General features: G+C 44.5%; 2 protein-coding genes across 2 annotated transcripts in view; one reads left to right on the top strand and one right to left on the bottom strand.

Annotated features, from left to right (window-relative positions):
• naa60 (N-alpha-acetyltransferase 60, NatF catalytic subunit) overlaps positions 1 to 3,914 on the top strand; it is a 34,823-nt gene extending 30,909 nt beyond the window's left edge. Inside the window, exon 7 of the mRNA XM_083650250.1 lies at positions 1,600 to 3,914. The gene's annotated coding sequence lies outside the window, so the exon portion shown is untranslated. The remainder of the gene's footprint in view (positions 1 to 1,599) is intronic.
• Positions 3,655 to 24,520, bottom strand: LOC310788568 (growth hormone secretagogue receptor type 1; the record flags this gene model as incomplete). Its single annotated transcript, XM_083650101.1, has 7 exons — positions 3,655 to 3,728; positions 16,449 to 16,560; positions 18,919 to 19,010; positions 21,372 to 21,582; positions 21,952 to 22,203; positions 22,946 to 23,121; positions 24,439 to 24,520. 7 exons carry the CDS (start codon positions 24,518 to 24,520, stop codon positions 3,655 to 3,657), a joined length of 999 nt encoding a protein of 332 aa, XP_083506227.1.
• Positions 24,521 to 25,414: the final 894 nt, after the last annotated feature.

Raw genomic sequence — 25,414 nt, 5'->3', positions numbered from 1 at the left:
TTACCCAGGCTAGCACAGACCACCAGCTAAAGCCTGTGAATTTGATCAACCGTCCTACTGTACTACGCGCCACAGTGGCCGGTTACATCCTGAATCTCGAGTCTCTCGGCCAATCGGTGTTACGTTCTTGAGTCTCTCGACCAATCAGAGTTAGGTTCGGGCCACTCAGGTTACAGACCTATACCAGAGCAATCTAGTGAGAGAGTGGCATCAGCGGAGGTCCAAAATGCGCGAGTCAGTAGCCAATGAAGAGCCAGGAAGGGGACTCGCGCTACTTTTGAATGCTAAGATAAAGCTACAGTTTGAATCTTTAAACGTCTGACCCTTTCGGAGTACATCACAAACTGTCCATTTTGCTGCAACTCGACAGCACTGCTTAATCCAGAACCTTAGGTCGTTTTCACACATATTTGGGTCGAGCCAGGCGCTGCCGCAGCAGTGAAAAGTATACAATGTTTCAATTTTCAACTAGAGCGGCTTCGTTTCACATGTGCTTTTTATCACCGCGCCCAGGCCGTCGTTCTACAGAGTGGAGCGTCATGTATCCATGCCAACCAGACGGAAGTAAGTTAAGTTATTAAGTTAAGTTAAGTTAAGTTAAGTTAAGTTAAGTTATCCTTTATTTATCCCCTTGGGGAAATTCATCGTCTGCATTTGACCCATCCTCTACTAGGAACCTTCCTAGAACTAGGAGCAGTAGACGCGTATAGCGTAATTCCACCCGGAAAGGAAGCCCGGGCTGTAAACAGAACTGAACGATTGATTGAAAAGTTTATTTCTATAGGGACAGATACATAAACATAGAGCATTCACAGTCTTTGTTATATATCCTGACATTTATAGCCTGAGCTAGTTTGCAATATTTGTCCCTAGATGGAGAATGGAGAATGAACAACGCCGTTTGCTCTTGGTACTGCTTTTTGCATTTTACATCGTTTGTCTCTTTCAATATCGGGAAAGTGTTGAATTTGAAAACGAGGCACGGCTGCGTCTGGAAAACAATGTTTTCATGTACTGGAGGCGGCGGATGCGAATCTCCAGACAAAGCAGGACAAGGCGCAGATTGATTCTGTTGAACCGTGAAGCCCTCACCATACGCAGATATTATCGGCGAACAGCCAGGTAAGTTGTAAACATTAACGTTTGTAACGCTAGGCTTGCTATGCCCTTGGTGGTAATTTGGCCAATAACTGTTTATGCAATGTTTGTGAACGCCGAATTGACGTTAACATTAGAAATACAGCATTAGAACGAGCTGAAGTCGGCGCGCGTTCACACATCACTCGCGCCGTATTTAGGGTAGGATTAGGGCGACGCAAGCCGCTCCGAAACCACCCTCTCCAGCCGGACTGAGAGCGAGTGAGTTACGTCGACCACGAGTTCGAGTGGCATGTTCACACTGACCCCAGTCGCGCCGTGTTTGGCCCCAAAACTCAGTTAAGTCGACCTAAACGTTCCAGTGTGAAAACGACCTTACTTCCGGGAAGTCTTGAGAGTAAAAAACACTGGAGTGAATGGAGATGTCGCAACTCTTCTATATACACGGCTCTGACCTATATTCTCACTCACTCACTCTCTCTCTCTCTCTCTCTGTTTCAGGAGTGCAGTCATATGTTTCTCATCAGTCTTCCCCTGTACGTACCAGGATACTCACACACTCACATTCTCTCTTGCACACACACACATGCGCGCGCACACACAACGCGCGCACACACACACACACACACACACACACACACTGGGAACCCGATAGAGACTAAAGGTTCGAGCCCCGCCTATCTTCCTGTGTACCGATGACCTGTCCAGCGCTGTCACAGAGACTATGTACAGTATACTGTTTGTACATGACGTATATTAAGATAATATATACATTGTTTGTATGTATGTGTATTCTATGCTGTTAGTAGGCCAGGGTTCAAATATGCCCCCCTCCTCTTGCCCCTCCTCTTGCCCCCTCGTAGCTATAGACTGGATCGTCCAGATTGAATCCAGCTTCAGAGTCAATTCCAGTTTGTAACACAGCAATTCAGGAACGAGTTCATTAAACTGGACTGAGAATCGAGTACTCGAGTAGCCTAGTACTGTAGAATAAAGTATACACAGGGAACACCTAGAAGCAGTGTAGATAGGCTATATATTCAATATCAACAGCCATTTCCAAATGGGAAGGAACCAATAATCTGAATTTAAATTGCCAAAAGTGCAAAGAAAATGACTGGAAAGTGTCTTGAGGACATTTAGTGCAGAGACATATGGAGTGTGGGTCCCTCACGCAGGACATTTAGTGCAGAGACATATGGAGTGTGGGTCCCTCACACAGGACATTTAGTGCAGAGACATATGGAGTGTGGGTCCCTCACGCAGGACATTTAGTGCAGAGACATATGGAGTGTGGGTCCCTCACACAGGACATTTAGTGCAGAGACATATGGAGTGTGGGTCCCTCACGCAGGACATTTAGTGCAGAGACATATGGAGTGTGGGTCCCTCACACAGGACATTTAGTGCAGAGACATATGAAGTGTGGGTCCCTCACACAGGACATTTAGTGCAGAGACATATGGAGTGTGGGTCCCTCACGCGGGACATTTAGTGCAGAGACATATGGAGTGTGGGTCCCTCACACGGGACATTTAGTGCAGAGACATATGGAGTGTGGGTCCCTAATGCAGGACATTTAGTGCAGAGACATATGGAGTGTGGGTCCCTCACACGGGACATTTAGTGCAGAGACATATGGAGTGTGGGTCCCTAATGCAGGACATTTAGTGCAGAGACATATGGAGTGTGGGTCCCTCACGCAGGACATTTAGTGCAGAGACATATGGAGTGTGGGTCCCTCACGCAGGACATTTAGTGCAGAGACATATGGAATGTGGGTCCTCACACGGGACAAAGCCAGCAGGACCTACATGTACAAACGTGTTGTGGAAACTCTGAGCAAAATGGCCTTTCTACATTGTGTCCAAATGTCGCCCATGTGTGGTTCATCTAAGAGCCAGAGAGAGAAGTGGTTTGAGTCCTGATTCAGAGGCGTTTTAACGGCTGTGATGTTGCTGCTAATGTCCAGAAGTATCCTTCACTTTGTGCAGGTTCTTACATCACATATGTCTGCCTGTTTGTCACAGAGAAGAGAGGAGAGCTAGTAAGGTCTCCAACACCAGAGTCATACTCCTGTGTGTGTGTGTGTGTGTGTGTGTGTGTACAGGAAAGCGAGTGTGTGTGTGTGTGTGTGTGTGTGTGTGTGTGTGTGTGTGTACAGGGTCGGAAATTAACGCCCGCCAAGTGCCAAACGCTGGTCAAATGAGTGTTCACCTGTCACACTGGCCGGTCAAATCTTCATACAGTAACTTTGTAATGCCTCCGTTATATTGACTTCTGTTTATCATGGGAACAAGGTGGCAAAAAGTTCATTTCGGGCACTGTATACACTAAACGTGTTACGTGTGTGTGTGTGTGTGTGTGTGTGTGTGTGTGTTGGTGCTTCCCCTGAAGCATGTGATCATTTCATTCATAAACTCATGCCATGCTTTCCTCAGAACATTGCAAAGGCTTCCGTCGTGTCCTTTACCACGGAAAAACCTCACGGTGTCACACGGGTACATTGACAGCACCAGTGTCCCGCTGAAAGCACGCATCTCCAAACAGCACATGTTACACCTGGACAGTTTTCAGACTGAGAGCCTGTGAGCAGGGGCTCTGCTCGGTCCCAAGACCGCGGGCGTTTTCTGCACACGGCGAAAACAATGTCAGATGTGAATTACAAAAAAACAAACACAAAAGTTTATTTGCAAAAACAGATATCTCCGTTTGTAACTTTGATCCTCTTTTTATTATATATTTATGGATATTTATGAATTCATGTTGTAATGATTTCTCCTTTCTTTTTTATAAATCATAAATAAAACATTTGCAACTGATCATGTTCACATTCATTCATAAATCATTTGGCACTCCAGGGAGTATCAAAGAGGTGGTGTTTATTCATTTTAGGAATGGCATTTATCTGTGTTTTGCAAATGAACTCTTCAAGTGTTCAAATTGGAGAAGCAGGGTTTTTGCAGGGACATTGCAAAGGATACTTGTTTCTTTTTTTTCTTCTTTTTCTAAAGCACTTGAGATCAAAAGACTTGAGAGATCAAATCCTAGCTTGTGACCAGGAGGGGGCAGTGCGGGCCGGGGGGGAGTCCTGTGGGAGTCATGAATGTAGCAGCGATGCAGGCCGCTCCCTCCACACACACACACCTCATCATGGGCTTTGTGTTGTCACACTGCACTGAGTTTGCACTGTGGAGCTTCATTTATGGCACTCGACATTTTTGACAAGTGTCTCTCGAAACAGAAATAAGAAATTTTTAACATTCATACTTGGGTGAGACGTTTCCGTCGTCTCCACGGTAACAGGAGCCCACCCCCCCCCTCCACCCCCCCTGCAGCAGCGTCTCTCGTCTCCGCTCGCCTCCACTGACTCCGAGAAGGGACGCTTTAACCCATTGATACCTGATGCAGCATTTGTGTGTATATCCCTCATTTGTGTGTGTATCCCTTTAAGACGGTCTCAAAGGGATACACACACAAATGCTGCATCAGGTATCAATGGGTTAACGGCTTCCTCTGAGTCCACATCACTGTCAGAACATCTTGCCCGACTGCTAAGTGAAAAGATAACCACAGGTCCCCGTATCTGACATCTCCCCGCCTCGGTTTGGACAGACAAGGGCCTCCTCTCCTCTTTTCAGCGAATCGCTCTGCTCCTCCAGACCTCCACTCCGCCCACACCGAGCCCTGACTCCACCCACACCGAGCCCTGATTCCGCCCTGACTCCGCCCACAGCGAGCCCTGTCTGTTTTCCCCAGGGGAGGAAGCTGCTGGGTGGGCAGCGTGTGTACTTTTTACAACACAGTTTAGGCGAAACCACGCCCCCGCCCGTACGCCAATGATAATTATAATATGACACTTTAATCACACAGATATATATCACTTTATGCGTATAATATGACATTATTTAAGTAGCAAAACAGATATTAACACATTGAGTGCCAAGGACGTCTGTGGACGTCCTAAAAAAAAGTAACGAGGAGTGCCAAGGACGTCTGTGGACGTCCTAAAATCATAATTCATATTATTCCATAATTCTGCTGTTTAAGGTCGTACCTAGCCAGTGAGCATGAATCCCTTCAAGGGATCACACGGCGCCACCTTAAACATCGTCACAGGAGCTGCTCCACCCACCTCAGATCCTTTACTTTGTACAGGAGACAGCGGAGAAAGCCGTGATGAAAGTGGAAACCGATGCATGCTTTCTGCCAGAGCCGTATATATTGCTCTGTCTACAGCGAGAGTGGGCTCGGCTGCATCCGCGCTCACAACTGAGCTCTTATGCTTCTATCTATCTCCACACGATTTCCTAGAAAGCCAGCATCCGAAGCCGAACGGGCCAAGCCTTTTCGTTCAGTCGCGTTTGCCAGCGCGCATCATTTCCTTGATGGGCGCTGGGATCTGTCCGGGGCAAAAACGGAGTCGAGAAAGCAAACTCTGTGCGTGTGGGAGGAGCCCGCAGCTCAGAGGTGGAGAGGGGGGGGGGGGGGGGGGGGGGGGGGGGAGAGGGGTGTGTGGCTGCACAGAAACCACACCACACGCCACCACATCAGAAAACACCAGCCAGAGTCAGTGAATGTGCTCGAAATTAGAGTGCAAAAGGTATTCATAAAAGGGACTATATCTTGGAAAGTAAAAAAAAACGACAGAAAACCCTTGAAAGTGCACTTTTTTGAGAGGCTGTAATTTCATAATGGAACTGTCTAGAAACAAAATTTCTTCTTTGGAAGAAGCAGGAGTGTTCAATGTTTCATTAAAGTCCAGCCCCGTTAATATAGCCATAATAGAAAAAATTCTATAGCTGTTTTCAACTGAATGGAAGTGAATCTGGCACAGGCTCCAGACAATTTTACTGAAGCGCTGTGGCACTCAATGTGTTAACATGTTTTCTTTGGGGGGGCTTTTAAAATAAATCATCTGTAGTAGTAGTATATTCTGAGCTGCAGTGATTTAACGTTAACTATGAAAGCAATGCACTTACAACTTTTAAATGGTGATGATGATCTGAGAAAAATAACAAAGTCAATAAGACCATAACATGATGCTGCATTTTGCCACAATCGACTGTAGCAACGCACCACAAAATAACGTGGCGGCCATTTTGACCGTGTATTTCGGAGTGGACGCTGGTTTAACCGCAGTCGGATAGCATGCAGTCTGCAGTAGAAGGGCGTAAAAAAACCGATATGTAAATGGTTCATCACAAAAAGGCGAACAAATCACCAAGTTACAATTGGGCGTGAAGTTTTCTGAAGGTTTAATCTTGCGGTTAGGGCAAAGATTTGGTTAATAAATAACTTTTTAGGTGAGGGTTTTGCTAGCTTGCTAAGCTAGCAGAGCGCCGCTGCGCTTCTTCCGGTCGCGGGTGTGGTTTCCCCTAAACTGAGTTGTAAAAAGTATACACGCAGCCGGGCAGGCAGGTTGTCAGACACCGCTCCACGGACAGAACTCTCTCTCTAGCCAATCAGTGTGTGAGCAGCGTGATCCAAATATGACGGTGTCCGCAACTTAACAAAATCCTCCAGGTGCGCGACACCGAAGAAGAGTGGAGAGAGACTTTTTTCTGTCTCGAAAGACGTCGTATCTGTCGAGAGACTGTTTCAAAAGTGTCGAGAGACGAAGCATAAATTGGGCTTCAGTACACCGCCTATCTGTGTCTTATTAGGCTGCACACAAAGCTATTTAGTGGGGGCATTTCTCAATATTTAAAGTAGCAGGGGGAATCGAACCTGTGACCTTTTTTGTGTAATGGGAATGTCACTCATCATATATACACACCATGGAAGTTCAGGAGCAGTCGGCCTCCGATGTTTAGCGGCCCTCGAGATCCACTGACACCAGAATTACTTCTCAAGAATGACGAGAAACAGAATGCAAATGAATGTATCTACTTTGTGGTATATCGACTGTTTTAGTAGATTTGGTAGAACTTTTAGACTAGATTTTCATATTGAAGAAATGAATATGGTTCCCCCCCACAAGTATCGCTGGTTGACAATTGATGAACTCCTGTAGAGTTCTGTGCACTACAAAAGATAGATCATGTTTCACTGTGCGTTGAGAAACCAGGCCCTGATCTAACCTGGGTAGTATTTCTTGACCAGAGCCAAAGCTTAGCAAAGCTAATTTGACCTGTTATGTCAGCTGTTTGCAATGAAAAGCTCATACTGGGTTCGGTTGAGATACTTTTGGTCCTGTTTTTCAGCATTTAGTACTGCAGAATTATCTTCATAATTCCTCTTTAGGAAAGGAGTGACCGTGCAGCAAGTATGTCAAGTGGAACTTCCCATAGCAGCCCAAAACAAACAGGGATGTAAGTAGTGTAAATAAAACAGATTAGATTATTAGATTCTATGTACTCTTTGTCAATGGGACGATGAATAGATGCTTTTTATTATCCATGTTTTTGATTTGACTTTGAGTTGATTTCTCTGGTTTAACATACTGTTGTTGTTGTTGTTTTGTTTTTTTATGCGCTGTTCTCTTTTTAAAAGATGGCTTTACCAGTAATCAACCCACTTTGTATCATTAATGATCTTGGTAATATCAGCACATGGGGGCAGTGTTTTACCTTCTCTCAGTTTTCCACACGGAGATCTCCCATTTCCTCCTCTGGCAAAGTGAGCGCTCCGTTCTGACGCGTTTTACGTCACAACGGAGCTGTGGAAGTTCTGCTGGAGACGTGGAATCTGCTCCGAGGGCGGCTGTTATTGTTTATTTTAATTTTTGAAGTATAGCATTGAGAGCCTTAACGAGCCTTAATTACTTGCAGCTGGCGGGGGCGGAGTTTCTGCAGACAGGAGCAGGAGCATTTTTCTCCGTGAGGTAAACAGAGAGAGAAGTTAAAGCTGTCCATGTGCTTATATTACCGAGATTATATATGATACAAAGTGGGTGGATTACCGGTAAAGCCATCCTTTAAATGTGTGGTGACACGAAAGCTCATTTGTATGTTGGTTTCTTTTCATAATTATGGAAGAGGATCTGGGCCACATGTAAAATAAATATATAATTTAAATTAAGAATAAAGTCAGAATTCTGAGATTTAGGGATGCACGATTGGGCACATCATTGGTATCAGCCGATACAGTCTTTAAAATCAACATTTCTGCCCATATGATAGGCCGATAAAATGACGGTTGAATTATGCCCAAATGCTGACTGTCTCAGGGAGAGCATCTTCTAAGCCTGTTGAAGTAGGATGAACTTTACAGTTTTGTTTGAAAGAAAATGTGACATAAATATGGTATGTTTTCAAGCTAAGTTGAAGTAGTTTTCTTATTTTGCTCAGTGAATGTTTACATTTTGAAAAGCACTGTATTCATGTCTGCATCTGCCCATCATGATAAGAGTATAGGCATAATAATGTGCTCATTCCACTACAGGAGATACTTCATGTTCTAGGAAAAAAGGTGGGGGAAAATGTGCATAATATATCTGTATGTGCCGAAAGAGTTGGAAAATATCTGCATCTTGAATATCTGGAAGAAGAAAAAATAATATTGTGCATCCCTAATAATTGTTAATCTCAGAACTAAAAAAATTAATGTTTCACACGTGGCCCTGATCCTCCTATGCACACAATACTATCAGAATCTGGTTCATATGATTCATCTTTTACTGTAAGGGAATGTTTGTTTTAAGATGACTGATTTGTACACTCCATCGCAGACATTTCAAAATTGTGTTCCGATTAAATTTGGAGAGGATGTTCTTTACTTTATTTTATTTCTTACAGAGCTCATCCTAGTTAGAACAAATGTGAACACTACGTTTTTACTGCTTAATTAATGCCACAGATCGCAGATCATCATGAATGCGTTTCCTACTGATAGCCACTCATCGATTTCAGAGCATGGATTATGGATTATTTGATAAACGTGTATGCGGTGATCTCCAAAGGCATGGCTTCTTAAAGGGCCAGCTCACTCTAAAATCCAAAACGCATTATTTGTCCTCTCACCTGTAGTGCTTTTTATCCATCTACTACCATCTATCCATCGTTTGTGTTAGTTGCCTGAGTTTTGGAGATATTGGCCATATAGATGTCTGCCTTCTCTCCAATACAATGGAACTTGATGGCACTCGGCTTGTGGCGCTCAAAGCGCTGAAAAAATAGATTTGAAAAACTCAACAGCAATGTCTCTTTCTAGAAATCATGACCGGGCTACCCAGGATAATCCACAGACCTGTGAGAAGTTTCATCTAGGATTTTTTTTTCTCCCCCTGATCAAACTACACTCACTAGCTGCTACTGTAGCTGCAGTTATTTTCAGAATTCTGCATTTATTCTCAGAATCCTGATTTAAAGTTATAATCTCAAACATTTTCATAAAAAGTCACTATCTGATTGTGAGCCCATTGACACTGTTTGGATCTCACCTGCAATTACCACTCATCGCCATAGGTGTCACCCAAGAGAACAAAACTGAAATCCTAGAGATTATCACTTTCACTTTAAAGGGTTAGATTCAAGATTCAAGATTTTTATTGTCACTCCATGGTACAAGTATCACGTGTGAAATTCTTGTGCTGTGGACTCCGTTTACAACATAGTACAAATATAACAGGGCATATGAGTGCAAAAACAACAAGAGACACAACAAGCAATAAGGCAGTATAGTGATAAGACAAGTCAGAGACAGTGGCATATTCACTGCACATAGGTGCACATGTCATGTGCATACTTTAGACGTGCTTAAACATTTTAAATTCGACGTATTTGACATACAGGTGCAAATAGCATATACCTTATTAAACATACAATTAAACATTAGACATACGTAATGGTAGCAGCTACAGTACGGTACAGTACGGCTACTACACTATTTGTGTATGTTAAGGAGTCTCGTGGCCTGCGGGAAGAAACTGTTCCTCAAGCGATTTGTGCGTGCTCTTGGAACCCTGTATCTCCTCCCTGAGGGTAATGGTTTGTGTCTTTGATGATCGTCAGGGACCTCCTGAGGCACCGCTGGTTATACAGTTCATGCAGTTCTGGCAACTCACGTCCTGTTACGTGCTGGGCCGCGCGTCTCACTCTCCGTAGCGCCCTGCGGTCCATGGTGGTACAGTTCCCGTACCAGGTGGTGAGTGAAGGTGGTGAAGATTGTGGGGTCTTATGAGGTACTTGCATACAGTCAGTGTTCTGGGTAAAGCACTCTGGACCCATCGCGCACCGTGTTCGGAGATCCAGCACTTTCGATGCATCAAGCTCAGAGCCGTTTCCCTGTAGCTGTGGGGGTCAGCTACTAAAACCTAACTTAGCCATCTAAAAGAACGCCCACCTAAACAAATCGATATCAGTGAACATGGTGGTGTATTTATTTTTTATTTTTTCATTTTTGGGAAATTTCAGGCGACCCTAAGGTTGGGAACCACTGATCTAGATGGATAAATTGCAGTTACAGGTGAGAGAAAAATATGTATTTTTAGTTGTTCCTTTAAACTGCATCAGAACACAAAATGAGCCGTGGGTGCAAATCTGGGCATGATGGAAAAAAAGCAGCCTATTTAAATGAGCGCATGGCTGTACCACTGACAACTTTCCCTTTGGGCTTAAGTTTTAAACAATTTAAGGAGTTATCTGATGATTATTGTTAGGGATGGGAATCGTTAATGTTTTATTGATATTGATACAATTGTTGAGACTGCTTAGCCATCCATGTTTTTATGGCTCCCACTATTGATATTCTTCTATTACTGCATTTATTTTTGTAAAGACGAGATGACGACGAATTCTTAACTGAACTGGTATTGCTTTTATAAAGAAAATAAATAATATATAGTGCTTTGCACGATCAGACATCCTAGAAAGCAACCAATTGAATGAGAAATGAAGCGAACAAGGGCGTGAGGCAGTTCAATTCTTCTTCGTTTAGTTTAATGGCGGCAATTCAATTGAATTAAAACAAATTATTAGGCGGTTGATGTGTGTCTGTGCACCAGCGATATGAAATGACATGACTCTTGTCTTGAGAAATAATGTTACGGTATAGGACCCGCTAGTCTCAATAGCAGTATTGATAAGCTCGGGAACTTATTGATTTTCGCTCAGAACTTTTGTGAGCAGTTTCATGTAGGGACTATTTTCTTTTGCAGTCTCATGTAGGAACTAGCTAGCAGCTAGCGGGTGTAGTTCGGTCAAAAGAAAATAGTTCCTCCATGAAACTGCTCATAACAAGGTCTGTGGATTATCTTGAGTAACGGAGTCATGATTTCTGGAAAGAGACAATGCTGTTGAGTTTTTCAAATGTATTTCTTTGGCACTTTGAGCACCACAAGCCGAGTGCCATCCAGTTCCATTGTGTTGGAGAGAAAGCAGAAACTCTGCGGCTGATATCTCCAAAACTCAGGCAAATAACACAAAACGATATAGATGGTTAAATAGACAGGTGAGAGGGAATATATGTATTTTGGATTTTAGGGTGAGCTGTTCCTTTAACTCAAAACACAAGCCTGGTTTACTCCAATGTTTACAAACGATACAAATGTAAAACGTTTATGGTTTTCAAGTACATCTAACACCTATTTTTAGCTCTTACAAACATATTCCTTGTATCGAGACCTCTGTCAGAACTAAAAGATACTTTAAAATGTTTAAAAAAAAAAAAAAAAACTTTTGAAGGGGCCCTAAAAGAAATTGCATATGCCTTTAAGTTTCTCCTCTCAGGTGTCCTGTAATACAAAGTCAATATGTTGTACTTATAGTAGAATTCCAGGGTTTTACTAAATGTGATGTTGCAAAGGGGTCATGTGTGTACAGCACATTACATTGAGTTGACAATGAAACAGTTCCCATTTCTTACAATTGACCCATTTCACAGCAACCCTTTTGAGGTGGCGAAAGCAGGAAGTAAAGCAGCTGTATGCTATGTTTCCTGCTTTACCACCTCAAAAGGTTGCTGTAAAATGAGCCTATAGAACTCAAATAAAGAAAAAAAGTGTGATGTCGCCCTCTGCTGACCATGTGAAGAGGTGCGTAACATTAAGCAAACACTGACTGGCACATTAAGATTGTGTGTTGTCCTTATAAGTAAGCAAACATCAACCCTGTCTATAGCTGTCCTCTCCTAGCCCATTCATACTTCTGACTTTCACATACTTTGAATTGTTTTTATTTATTATTGTTGATTTTTAAATGCATAACAATAGCGGTTCATTTCTTTAAGAATCATCCTTTGATTTTCTATGAGAAAACTTGATTGTTCACATGCTTGATTATGTCCCCCCCCCCCCCCCCCCCCACCCCAACATGTTTGTGTTGAAGGTAGAAGAAAATAAACAATTTTTTTTTAAATAGTGTGTGTGAGAATCTCAATGTGAGTACCCTGGATAAATAGATAATCTCTTAGTGCCTGAAAAGTTGACATTTTGAAGATACGAGGTTTTCATCCAACAGCATTGAAGAAGTGCAGATACTGTCAAGAGGAATGTCAAAGGAATGCATTTCTTTATTTCCAAAACATTTGGAAAAGCCCAGAAATCATAGAGGTAGCACATTGTTTCCTCTCAATGTAAAAAAAGAACCTGGTGATGTCATAACCGTGATCCTCAAGCAGTGGTATAAATTCATACACAGGACAAGATGTTACTATCCCTTGTGCCAAAATCCGAGGAAAAACACATTTAGAAGCACAATCCAGAATAAAACAACTAACAAACTAATAAACAAGACACAAATCACCAGTTACATACCCTAGCCAACAGCAGTATGAAGCATGTCATTGGAGTTAATACTTAAGTACAATAATATTTAGTATTTTTGAGTATCTGTACTTTACTTGAGTATAATATAAATATGGATGCTTATTAAGCACTACTAGTCCTGTTAATTAAGGCGCGTTTATTAAGGCTTACTAAGCCTAAATTAACTAAGCATTAATTAACCCTTAATTAATTAACTTAATTATTGTAAAGTGTTACCAGTAAGGGTATTTAATTGTATGATGTTGTATCTTATCATCTACTGTATATTAAACAATACTATAAAGAGATGCAATATTGATCCCAAAGAAGGTATGTGTCATATAGCAGCATAACAAAAAATACACCAAACATACTGTATGCATCCTCCATTTATAGCAGTGGCTTTTTCCAAAGGCCACAGTGTAACAGTCATAGCTGGAACTACACAATACACCACAAATAGGCCATTACATTTTTACATACATTGTTAGCAAGCCAGTATGTCAGGAGATACACTGTAAAGTCTCTTGATCAGGAATATCCATCAAAATATTAGTCATAATTACTAATACACAATGTGATATTGTTTTATGTCATTATTTAGTGTAAGACATTAAAAGCATCCACCTATAGCTTTTGTTGTGAGAGAAATCTATATTTACCTTTATCTTATGAATAATTACCAAGTTTAAAGCAGGACTAACCCCCACCCCCAGATTTCTGGCAAAACGGTATTCTACTTGATTTGAAAATTCTGCAGACAAGATGGCCGCCTATTAGTCCCTTGTACCCTGGCAGAATTTCTAGCCCATAAACTAACTAATAACTTGGCCAATAAGTATGTAACATACAAAATAAAACAAACAGTAATGTCTTCATTTGATGTAGAATGCAGAGGACATGTAACTGGTTTGTTAAACTCGCATTCCAGGAATATTGTATTTATCGCACTGCTCCTAAGTTTAACGTAGGTGGGGCGTGCTTCAGAGAGCCTGGTTTCCCAGAACCCACTCGCTTAGCGCCAGAACACATTCAATTTGGGGGCGGAACGGACACGGACAGAGACGGTATGGCCCGCCTCCCAATCCATTTTCTTTTTTTTGTATGACAGGCAGTATTTTCAGTGTATCAGAGCTGGAGTACAACACGTTATAAATATAGTCATGTTATAAACAACTAACCAACACTGATGATCCGTATGGAAACTGTGTTACTCGAAATGGTTAAAAGTTATATCAATTTGGTCATTCAGTGGCGTTTTACTGCGTTAGCCACTAGCATACCACAGTAGTGATTACCCATAATGCATTACGTTATCCCAGCACCCGAACGGCTCGTGCTTCATTTAATGCATAAAATAAAGCTGATAATATACAATTGATTCACATTGTAGTACAGCGCACGCAAATACCACCGTGACGTAACGATGTACCAAATCGTCAATTACTTTGAGCCCCCCCCCCCCCCCCCCTATTATCAGTTTGGTCTCAAATGTGGAGATTTTGACCAGAATTCTTCACACACCACCCCAAAAGCCATATTGGTTAAAAAAAAGTGTTTTGGAGGTTAGTCCCAACACAATGTCGCAGGTTCGCACCCCTGTGTTACCTCCGGCTTGGTCGGGCGTCCATACAGGCACGATTGGCTGTGTCTGCAGGTGGAAAGCCGGATTAAGGGCATGTGTCCTGGTCGCTGCACTAGCGCCTCCTCTGGTTGGTCAGAGTGCCTGTTCAGGGCGGAAGTGAACTGGTGGGAATAGCGTGATCCGTCCACGTGCTACGTCCTGCCGGTGAAGCTCCCTGCTGTCAGGTGAAAAGAAGCGGCTGGCAACTGCACATGTGTCAGAGGAAGCATGTTGCTAGTCTACAGCTCTCTCCCCACATCGGCAGAGGGGTTGGAGCAGCGACCGGGGCAGCAGGGGAAAATTTCCCAACTACAATTGTGGAGAAAATCAGAAAGAAAAAAATAATAATAAAAAACTCCATAACTCTTAGCAAAAGTTATAACTTTATTTAAATTAATAATTAATAAATGTATTCACAACCCCTCTAAAGCCCCGCTCAGTGTTTGGCTCTCAACAGGAAGTCATGTCAAGGGCACTGATACTGCAGTTACAGCGCCCCCTATGCCCTGGGGGGACAATCCTCCATCTTGCATTCACACCAAAAGTCTTTCTTGACCCTGTAAACACATATCACTCTTAGGGTTTTAAATCAGCTCTCTCTGGCCATTTACACCTGGCACTAACATGTGTTTTCTGTGATCAGATTGGAATCGGATAGTGATTGACCACATTAACCTGATTACATTTACACCTGGTGTTAATATGTGTCTCTAGTGTCCACATTGTGATCGGATAAGGCAAGCTCCATAGCATAGAGCAGCAGATAAACAGCGGTGACTGTTGTTGTATATGTGGATTGAGAGGACGCATTGCATTTACACTAAGCTTGTGTTCAATGTGGTCACGATGCATCCCTGTGACCACCTCCGGAGGTGGTCAGATCGCAATCTGTCGTGTCTTGGGGGTGTTTACACCTGTACTTTCAAGTGGTGAAGCACTATCCGATTGCAATCTGAAGCACTATCCGATTGCAATCTGATCACAGAAAACGCATGTTAGTGCCAGGTGTAAATGGCCTAGTTTCAGTTATGGCTAAAACAAATAATCTATGGTGAAAATCCCACATGTGGATCACCACTAAAATCAAATCAATTGTTCCTCAGCCCAAGGCTAATCTGTTCGCCAAACTTCTTGGAAATCCATTGGGAAGTTTTTGAGAATGCAGACAGACAAACTGTCAGACGGTCAAAAACATATAACCTCCCTGCCAGGGGTAACATAACCTCATCTGTGCATCAAATAAAGACATTTATCTCAATTTCTGACACATCAGGACATATAATGGAATACATATCACATTAACACACACATCAGCCCATATTAAACTACATGAATCAAAATGATAGCCCTACTGCGTGTGTGTGTGTGTGTGTGTGTGTGTGTGTGTGTGTGTGTGTGTGTGTGTGTGAGTGTGTGTGTGTGTGTGTGTGTGTGTGTGAGAGAGAGAGAGATAGAGAGAGAGGGCATCTACACGTGCAGAGAGTCTGTACCAAGTTGGTAGAGACATTGGTACAACCAACATTGTTACACGCAAAATATCAAGATATGCAAAAAGGATGAGAGTTCAAATATTGCATGTTTTTGTGTTAAAATCTGTGAGAAAAAAAAAACATTTTTTTTTTTTTTTTTTCAAATTCATGTTATTTGATCTGTGATAAAAGAGTCACACACAAAAAAGGGGCGAGGGAAAATCGTGTCCATGTACACAAATCTATAGATTACAATTTTGTGACAAGCCTCTTTCACAAACTGCTGTGAGACCCAGTTGGTATCATGTCTATGTTAATCACAGCTTTCCATGTATATCTCTGTGTATTCATGTATGTGTTTGCACTGTGTGTATCCATCCGTGTGGGTTTTACCTTCACAATGTGATAGTGGAGACCTGAGGCGTGAGCGGACGCAGGCGGTTAGAGTGTGTGTGAGAGTGTGTGTGAGACTGTGTGTGAGAGTGTGTGTGAGACTGTGTGTGAGACTGTGTGTGAGACTGTGTGTGAGACTGTGTGTGAGACTGTGTGTGAGACTGTGTGCTTATGAGACTGTGCACGGCATGTCTGTATCTGGCAGACATCAGGTTGTATAGCAGAGGGTTGACAGCAGCGCTGAGGTAGAACAGGACAGAAGACACCAGGTTAAAATACTGAGACAGATAGTATAAAATATGGGCGCGTGTGTTAGCGTGTGTATCGTCGGCATACGTGTCCTGTGTGTTAGAGCGCGTGGGCATGTCGTTTTGTGCGTTAACATGTGTACCCGTGTGCGTGCTAACACGTGTGTTTCCCTGCGTGTGCTTTCCTGTGTTAACATGTGTAATGGTTTGAGTGCTTGTGTCGGCATAGTGGTGCAACACATGGAGGTCTACATCTTGGCTTACTTGTGTGTTAGCATCACGCGTGTTAGCATCACGTGTGTTAGCATCATGTGTGTTAGCATCACGCGTGTTAGCATCATGTGTGTTAGCATCACGCGTGTTAGCATCACTGTGTGCTTTTGTATCCGTGTCAATGCTTGGATCCAGAGGAGTGTGTGTGCTTTGATCAGTGTGTATGCATTTCCCACTGGTGTGTGATATAACACTGGAATACGAGTGTGTTCCCGTGTGTGTGTCCAGATCGACCTGGTGTGTTGGTGTGGTGTGGTGATGTGTGTGTGCAACAGAGTGTGCGTCCATGTTGGTGTGTGTCTCACTAAGTGTTTCTGCTTCTGCACGGGTGTGCATCTCTTCCGTGTGTGTGTCTGTATCAGTGTATGTGTTGTTTTTGATTTGGGCGCCTGTCCCAGCTTCAGAGAGTGTTTTATCTCCGTCTGTGCTGGAGTGTGTATCACCCTTGTCTGCGTGAGTGTGTGTTTCAGCTTCAGAGAGTGTTTTATCTCCGTCTGTGCTGGAGTGTGTATCACTCTTGTCTGTGTGAGTGTGTGTTTCAGCTTCAGAGAGTGTTTTATCTCCGTCTGTGCTGGAGTGTGTATCACTCTTGTCTGCGTGAGTGTGTGTTTCAGCTTCAGAGAGTGTTTTATCTCCGTCTGTGCTGGAGTGTGTATCACTCTTGTCTGCATGAGCGTCTGTTTCAAAGTCAGAGAGTGTGCGGTTGTCTATGTGTGTGTCAGAGAGTGTGTCGTTGTCTATGTGTGTGTCAGAGAGTGTGTCGTTGTCTATGTGTGTGTCAGAGAGTGTGTCGTTGTCTATGTGTGTGTCAGAGAGTGTGTGGTTGTCTATGTGTGTGTCAGAGAGTGTGTCGTTGTCTCTGTGTGTGTCAGAGAGTGTGTGGTTGTCTATGTGTGGGTCAGAGAGTGTGTTGTTGTCTCTGTGTGTGTCAGAGAGTGTGTGGTTGTCTATGTGTGTGTCAGAGAGTGTGTCGTTGTCTATGTGTGTGTCAGAGAGTGTGTCGTTGTCTATGTGTGTGTCAGAGAGTGTGTGGTTGTCTACGTGTGTGTCAGAGAGTGTGTGGTTGTCTATGTGTGTGTCAGAGAGTGTGTGGTTGTCTACGTGTGTGTCAGAGAGTGTGTCGTTGTCTATGTGTGTGTCAGAGAGTGTGTGGTTGTCTACGTGTGTGTCAGAGAGTGTGTCGTTGTCTCTGTGTGTGTCAGAGAGTGTGTGGTTGTCTATGTGTGTGTCAGAGAGTGTGTGGTTGTGTATGTGTGTGTCAGAGAGTGTGTCGTTGTCTCTGTGTGTGTCAGAGAGTGTGTGGTTGTCTATGTGTGTGTCAGAGAGTGTGTGGTTGTCTATGTGTGTGTCAGAGAGTGTGTGGTTGTCTATGTGTGTGTCAGAGAGTGTGTGGTTGTCTATGTGTGTGTCAGAGAGTGTGTCGTTGTCTATGTGTGTGTCAGAGAGTGTGTCGTTGTCTATGTGTGTGTCAGAGAGTGTGTGGTTGTCTATGTGTGTGTCAGAGAGTGTGTCGTTGTCTATGTGTGTGTCAGAGAGTGTGTCGTTGTCTATGTGTGTGTCAGAGAGTGTGTGGTTGTCTATGTGTGTGTCAGAGAGTGTGTGGTTGTCTATGTGTGTGTCAGAGAGTGTGTGGTTGTCTATGTGTGTGTCAGAGAGTGTGTCGTTGTCTACGTGTGTGTCAGAGAGTGTGTGGTTGTCTATGTGTGTGTCAGAGAGTGTGTCGTTGTCTACGTGTGTGTCAGAGAGTGTGTGGTTGTCTATGTGTGTGTCAGAGAGTGTGTGGTTGTCTATGTGTGTGTCAGAGAGTGTGTGGTTGTCTATGTGTGTGTCAGAGAGTGTGTCGTTGTCTATGTGTGTGTCAGAGAGTGTGTGGTTGTCTATGTGTGTGTCAGAGAGTGTGTGGTTGTCTATGTGTGTGTCAGAGAGTGTGTGGTTGTCTATGTGTGTGTCAGAGAGTGTGTGGTTGTCTATGTGTGTGTCAGAGAGTGTGTGGTTGTCTATGTGTGTGTCAGAGAGTGTGTGGTTGTCTATGTGTGTGTCAGAGAGTGTGTGGTTGTCTATGTGTGTGTGGTTGTCTATGTGTGTGTCAGAGAGTGTGTGGTTGTCTACGTGTGTGTTGGTGTCTACGTAGACGACATCCTGTCCATCGATGAAGACGAAGATTGTCCGACCGACGTGGAACGGCAGCCAGCACAGGACAAACACCAAGACTATCACTCCTGGAAGTACAACAGAAAGCACAGGACAGAAGAGGGAAAGACTGCTTTACAATCACAAGATCTCAACCCAGTCTTTTAAAGCCCTATAGGGCTGAACAGTCACGTGCAACACAGTCTCACAGAAAATTGTATAATAGCAACGTTTTGGAGCAACGTTGCTATGTTACAATTTCGGCTCGAAAATTGTAAAATGGTAACGTTCTGAGATCTTAGGGTTAGGGTAGGGGGAGGGGTTAGAAACAGAAAATCTCCGTAAACCACGCCCAAACCACGCCTCACCGCTATAGACACATACGTTACCATTTTACAATTTCTGAGCCGAAATTGTAAAATAGCAACGTTGCTCCACAAACGTTGCTATTTTACAATTTTTGGGGAGATCGGGTTGTCACGTGACGTCTCTTGCACCGGAAGTGAGTTTCCCATTCATTTCCTCCATAGACATTTAGAAAAATCCATATCCACCTTATTTCTAGCTGCCATGATGCCTGATGGGTGCTTCTTCCGCTTCCGGTGTAATAGACTGTTTTACAGTCTCTATGGTTTTAACTTGACAAAAAAAACGTCTATGAGGATTTTACAGCAGAGCCATTCCGCTCGACAGCCGTGTCGTTCGGGTGCTGGGATGGGAGCGTACCTATGTTCCCCGGGTCCTATATTCCCCGGGTCCTATGTTCCCCGTTTTTGTGGGACCGGGGAACATAAAACCCTTCCTAACCTCCCCCAGACCCTAACCCAAAACCTAACCTCTCCCACCCCTCACGCCTAAACCTAAGGTCGGCATTGCGGGTGGTCGGCATAGCGGATAGACACCCCAAATGTTACGGAGAGTGTTAAAAACGGGGAACATAGGACCCGGGGAACATAGGACCCGGGGAACATAGGGATGACCCCGCTGGGATAACGTAATGCATTGTGGGTAGTCGGCTACTGTGGCTAATGCTAGCGGCTAGCGTAATAGTTACTTTACATGGCAGTAAAACGCCACTGAATGACCAAATTGATTTAACTTTTAACCATTTCGAGAAACACTGTTTCCATACGGACCCCCAGCGTTGTTTATAACGTGACTATATTTATAACTTTTATAACGTCCTCCAGTGTCCGGTTTATAATTCGGGTCTGCAGCCGAGTATAACAAAGGAAATTGCAAGCTGCAACAATAAGTCACGTTAAACCGGACCTTGTACCCACAATTATTTTTTACAGTGGGGCATTCAAAAATAAGGTGGATATAACGAGGTTTAAGGCTGGAGCCAAGCCGACCCGTGAGCTACTGAATCATGAATGCCCATCAAACATTTCACTTCAGCGTGATTGTGCCAGCACCCTGCGGGGTAGCTTCAGCACCCTGCGGGGTAGCTTCAGCGTGGTTGTGGCAGCACCCTGCGGGGTAGCTTCAGCGTGGTTGTGCCAGCACCCTGCGGGGTAGCTTCAGCACCCTGCGGGGTAGCTTCAGCGTGGTTGTGCCAGCACCCTGCGGGGTAGCTTCAGCGTGGTTGTGCCAGCACCCTGCGGGGTAGCTTCAGCACCCTGCGGGGTAGCTTCAGCGTGGTTGTGCCAGCACCCTGCGGGGTAGCTTCAGCGTGGTTGTGCCAGCACCCTGCGGGGTAGCTTCAGCGTGGTTGTGCCAGCACCCTGCGGGGTAGCTTCAGCACCCTGCGGGGTAGCTTCAGCACCCTGGGGGGTAGCTTCAGCATGATTGTGCCAGCACCCTGCGGGGTAGCTTCAGCACCCTGCGGGGTAGCTTCAGCGTGGTTGTGCCAGCACCCTGCGGGGTAGCTTCAGCACCCTGCGGGGTAGCTTCAGCGTGGTTGTGCCAGCACCCTGCGGGGTAGCTTCAGCACCCTGCTGGGTAGCTTCAGCGTGCCACTATCGCTGTGTGAATGGGTGAACGTGCATTGTAAAGTGCTTTGGATAAAAGCACTATATGAATGCAGTCCATTTACATTTACCCTATTCGCACAGGACTAGTATTACCTCGCGACCTCTACTAAATTGTAATAATTGCGGAGGCTGCAAAGAAATTACCATATTTCACCAAACACAGAGGTCATGTGATAATATTAGTCCTGTGTGAATAATAATAATAAATAATAATTGTAGTTTTGGACTTGATATATAGGGCTTCCTTTATGCAGACAGACTGAAGGCAGTGCTCTGTCCGGCCAAAACAAAGCTACATAAGCTCTTCGACATTAGCGTCCGAGCTCTTTTATCCAAAGCGATTAGTGGACGAGCCACTCTACCTCGTGAGCTACAGCCACCCGGGCTTAAGGTGCTGTGCACATTTTACACAATTGCGTGTGTGTGTGTGTGTGTGTGTGTGTGTGTGTGAGTGTGTGTGTGTGTGTTTCTTACCCAACATTCTGACAGTGTGACGGTGCGACTGGTCTCTGCGGCTGCTCTGTGGGCGGAGCCAGAGAGTTCGCCCAATCAGGCTGTACACCACTCCCAGGATGCCGAGCGGCACCAGGAAGTATAGGTTGGAGAGGATCATCATGGCCGTCAGTAGGCCGGAGGAGGCGGCGTAGGAGGTGCAGCGACACTCTTTCAGATCGCCTCCTTCCTGCTCTCTCCCTCGCCATTCCTCCGTTTCCTCCTCCTCCTCCTCTCCTCCTCCCTCTTCTTCTTTCTTTTCATTTCGCCCCTCCTCTCCTTTAACTTCCATCTTTACTTCTCCTCCTCCCTCATCCGCCTTTTCCTGAACTTGTATTTCAGCGTCCATTTCTCCTCTTGGTTTCCGCTCTTCTGTTTCACCTCCTCTCCCTTTTCCCTCTTCCAGCTCACCCAGCTCCTTCTCCACTCTTCCATCCCACCCCGTCATCTCTTCTCCTCCCCACTTGACTCCCTCTATCCCTCCTTCCATAAAAGACATTTCCCCACTTCCCCCTCCACTTCCACCTATCCATCCCCCCATTCCCAACTCCTCTCCTCCCACTTCCTCAACACCAACCATGACCAACACCGGCGCCGCACTGACGATCGCCCCCAGCCAGAGGCAGCCAATGAGAGCCTTGGTTCTGTGCCGCGTGACCAGGGTCTTGGCCGCGAGTGGCCAGCAGACGGCCAGGTACCTCTCCAGGGAGAGGAAGGTGATGTGGAGGATGGTGGAGAAGGTACAGCACTCTGAGAGGAACATGGTCAGCTTACAGAGAAGCTCTCCCAGAGGCCAGGGCCTGGGCCGCCACAGCTGCAGGTGGACGGATAGAAAGAGAGAGAAACAGACTTTCTTGAGGTTTGTGAGGTCGATTGAAGGTTTCATCAACTTTACACATTTGGAAGCCTTCTCTAGGCTAACGTTAGCAATTGTGCTATAGCGATATAGCCTAGCTAGCAAGCAATCTTTGGCAATTTCAGGGGCTTATGAATGTAAATACCAGAGGAAACTGAATGCCGTAGGACTATAGTTATCAAGGAATATTCATGTCTTTTAAAGTTGTACTTGTAGTTGTGGTTCATTTTTGGCTTTATTGTATGAAATGTATTCTGTTCACGTATGAATCTGCTCTGTTTAGCCATGTTTGAAAGATAAATTATTATGTCACAACTCAGCTAATTCGTGCAGCAGCTACAATCTCTCCAACTTCACTTCATCATCAGACATCATAAAGTGAATGTGTCATTTCCTTGTCGGAAATGTGTTCAGACTGTAAATACAACACTCGAATGGAGGGTAATACCAATGAGTGAATGAATGAGTGACTGACTGACTCTGTGTGTGTGTGTGTGTGTGTGTGTGTGTGTGTGCGTGCGTGTCTGTGTGTGTGTGTGTGTGTGTGTGTGTGTGCGTGCGTGTCTGTGTGTGTGTGTGTGTGTGTGTGTGTGTGTGTGCGTGTGCGTGTGTGTGTGTGTGTGTGTGTGTGTGTGTGTGTGCGCGTGCGTGTCTGTGTGTGTGTGTGTGTGTGTGTGTGTGTGTGTGTCTGTGTGTGTACCTTATACATATCCAGAGGCACCAGCAGCAATATGAGGAGATCACTAACAGCCATACTGCTCAGGTAGAGGTAGGTGGAGCTTCTCATGTGGGGGCGGAGCCAAACCACCAGGATCGTTAGCATATTTCCCAGAATGCCGAGCAGCATCAGCAGACCGCACACCACAGTCACACACACTAGAAATGGGAATATTGCCATATTGTTTTATCAGTAGCACCTCTTTATTCTCAAGTTGAATCTCATCACTTCCCGTGCTCAGAGAGTGTCTGTAGTAGGGTATTGGTACTCGATACCTTTAAGCCAGGCAATCATCCTTTGGTTCATTTTTTTTTTACCTCTGGGGGCACTGTTTCAATACCTGAATAAGCAGAACTCAACTCACCCCTTTATTTTTGATTTACCGAGCGCTCGTGCTATTACAGTATTAGGAGCGCTATCCGGATTTCTTCGACATATTTTCAGGCAAATCAAAAATCTGTCTTGAGAGATTACCTTCATGGTAACCGAAATAACCCAGGACCAAGTATCAAAACTTCTCAAACGATACTATACTGATGATGATGATGATGATGATGATGATGATGATGATGATGATGATGATGATGATGATCTCAGCCAAACATGTCTGAGCATGTTTCTGTGAGGTGATGTAAGGGCCCCACGCAAGACCGAGCCCCCTCTCAAAACACCCCAATCCAAAACAGAATTATTTCTCTAGGCCTTTTTTTTATTATCCATTTCTGCCAAATTACATGTATGGAAAATTCAGCAATATTCCATGTTTTACAGTTGATCCCATTTTTATTACAAAATTCAGCGATTCCGTCTGCGTTTTCTGCATTGCGGAAATGATAGGGCCCTACTTTCAATGGCACACCTCATCCTTGGCAGGTCAGGTGACGTATATAGACTGCTCACCCCGCCCATAGAACCATGCATTTCATCCCTTTTTTTATACACAGATCTAGAAAAAAATGCTATTCGTATGGTTTTGCCCAGAGCCAGCCAATCACATAACTGTTCAATTTATTGCAATGTTTGATTGAACTACAACCGCAGAAGCTACAGCCCGTACAGTCTGTGGTGGTGAAGTTGAGTGTGGTGTATGTGACAGGTGACGAGATGCCACCAAAACCTTCAAAAAGGAATCAAAGGAAGTACTCTGCTATCGGTATCACTTTAGGGTAGCCTACTGGTATTGGTTAGCCTGGGTAAACCCAGCCTTCAACGTGACGTCACAGGCTATGCCTGTAGCGTAAGTTTCTCCGTGACTGATAGCACATAGAGGTCACGTGGCGAGGCTGGGTTTACCCAGGCTAGGTGTTGGTATCATGGTACTGGTAGCCTATTGTCATTTTTTAAACAATATCCAGCCCTATCCATACCCAAGTAAGGCCTATAGTTGCCACTTGCCATTGCCATGGCTTTTTACTTACCTAATTCGACCAATCTAAACACAGAATCCTCCAACTGGCAATCTAATTGGTTCGAACAGTCCTCGAGGAAGTGCGATGCCTGGCCACAATCCTCGTCTTCACAACCACTGCCCATGTCAACCATCTCCATTAGATCCATGGTGAAAGTGGGGTGGGATCGGGTAGAAAGTGAGAGGGGTGGGGGGTGGCAGCGGGGGGCGGGGCTATGTGTCCGGCTGCTGTCCCCCAGGTAACCGGGCCTATAGAGGTGTGACGCACACGGATGGATTTCCTATGAGGTTCGATCCCAGCTGGAACGGGATGGTCAGGACCGCCTGGTGGCACCAGCAAAACAGCAAAAAAAACAAAAAAAAAAAACACAATTAATATAACACCTATACCGCCATATCAGCCCTATGTGTGCAGATTAAACTCTGAATAATTTGTCACTAAAACATCTTATCATAATGTGTACTTTGCATTCATGAAATCAGTTTACAGTGAAACTTTCATCAGAACCAGCAACAATGGAAACATCACCATGCCATGATCCCTCTGCAAAACAGTGCATACTCCATTGGAGACGAATGCACACACGTCACACACACGCACACACACACACACACACGCACGCAAGGCACGCACGCACGCACACACACACACCTGAATTGTGTGTGTACTTTAACATAAGGTAAAACAGTATACTCACAAGAGCTGTATGCCTGCTATAGCCTACGTCTTCCTCCTGTGGACACACTGTCTCTCACACCTCTGTCACACACCCTCCTCCCTCTCTCTGTGTTGCTCATCCTTCTCTCCTTGTCCTTTGCTTTGCTTTCTCTCTCTCTCTCTCTCTCTCTCTCTCTCTCTCTCTCTCTCTAATTCAATTCAATTCAAAGGGCTTTATTGGCATGATAAGGTGCATCTTACATTGCCAAAGCATACATTAGCAACACACAGCAATTACAAAGAAACAAAAACCGAAAACAAGACATTTTGTTACCCAGTAACATAAATTACAAAATCTGAAGATATTAAAAAATAATAATAATAA

This window comes from Poromitra crassiceps, assembly GCF_964638095.1.
Source record: "Poromitra crassiceps genome assembly, chromosome: 13".
In the NCBI taxonomy this organism is placed as follows: Eukaryota; Metazoa; Chordata; class Actinopteri; order Beryciformes; family Melamphaidae; genus Poromitra; species Poromitra crassiceps.
Note: the sequence above shows the minus strand (reverse complement) of the source record. Positions and strands in the feature narration are given on the sequence as shown.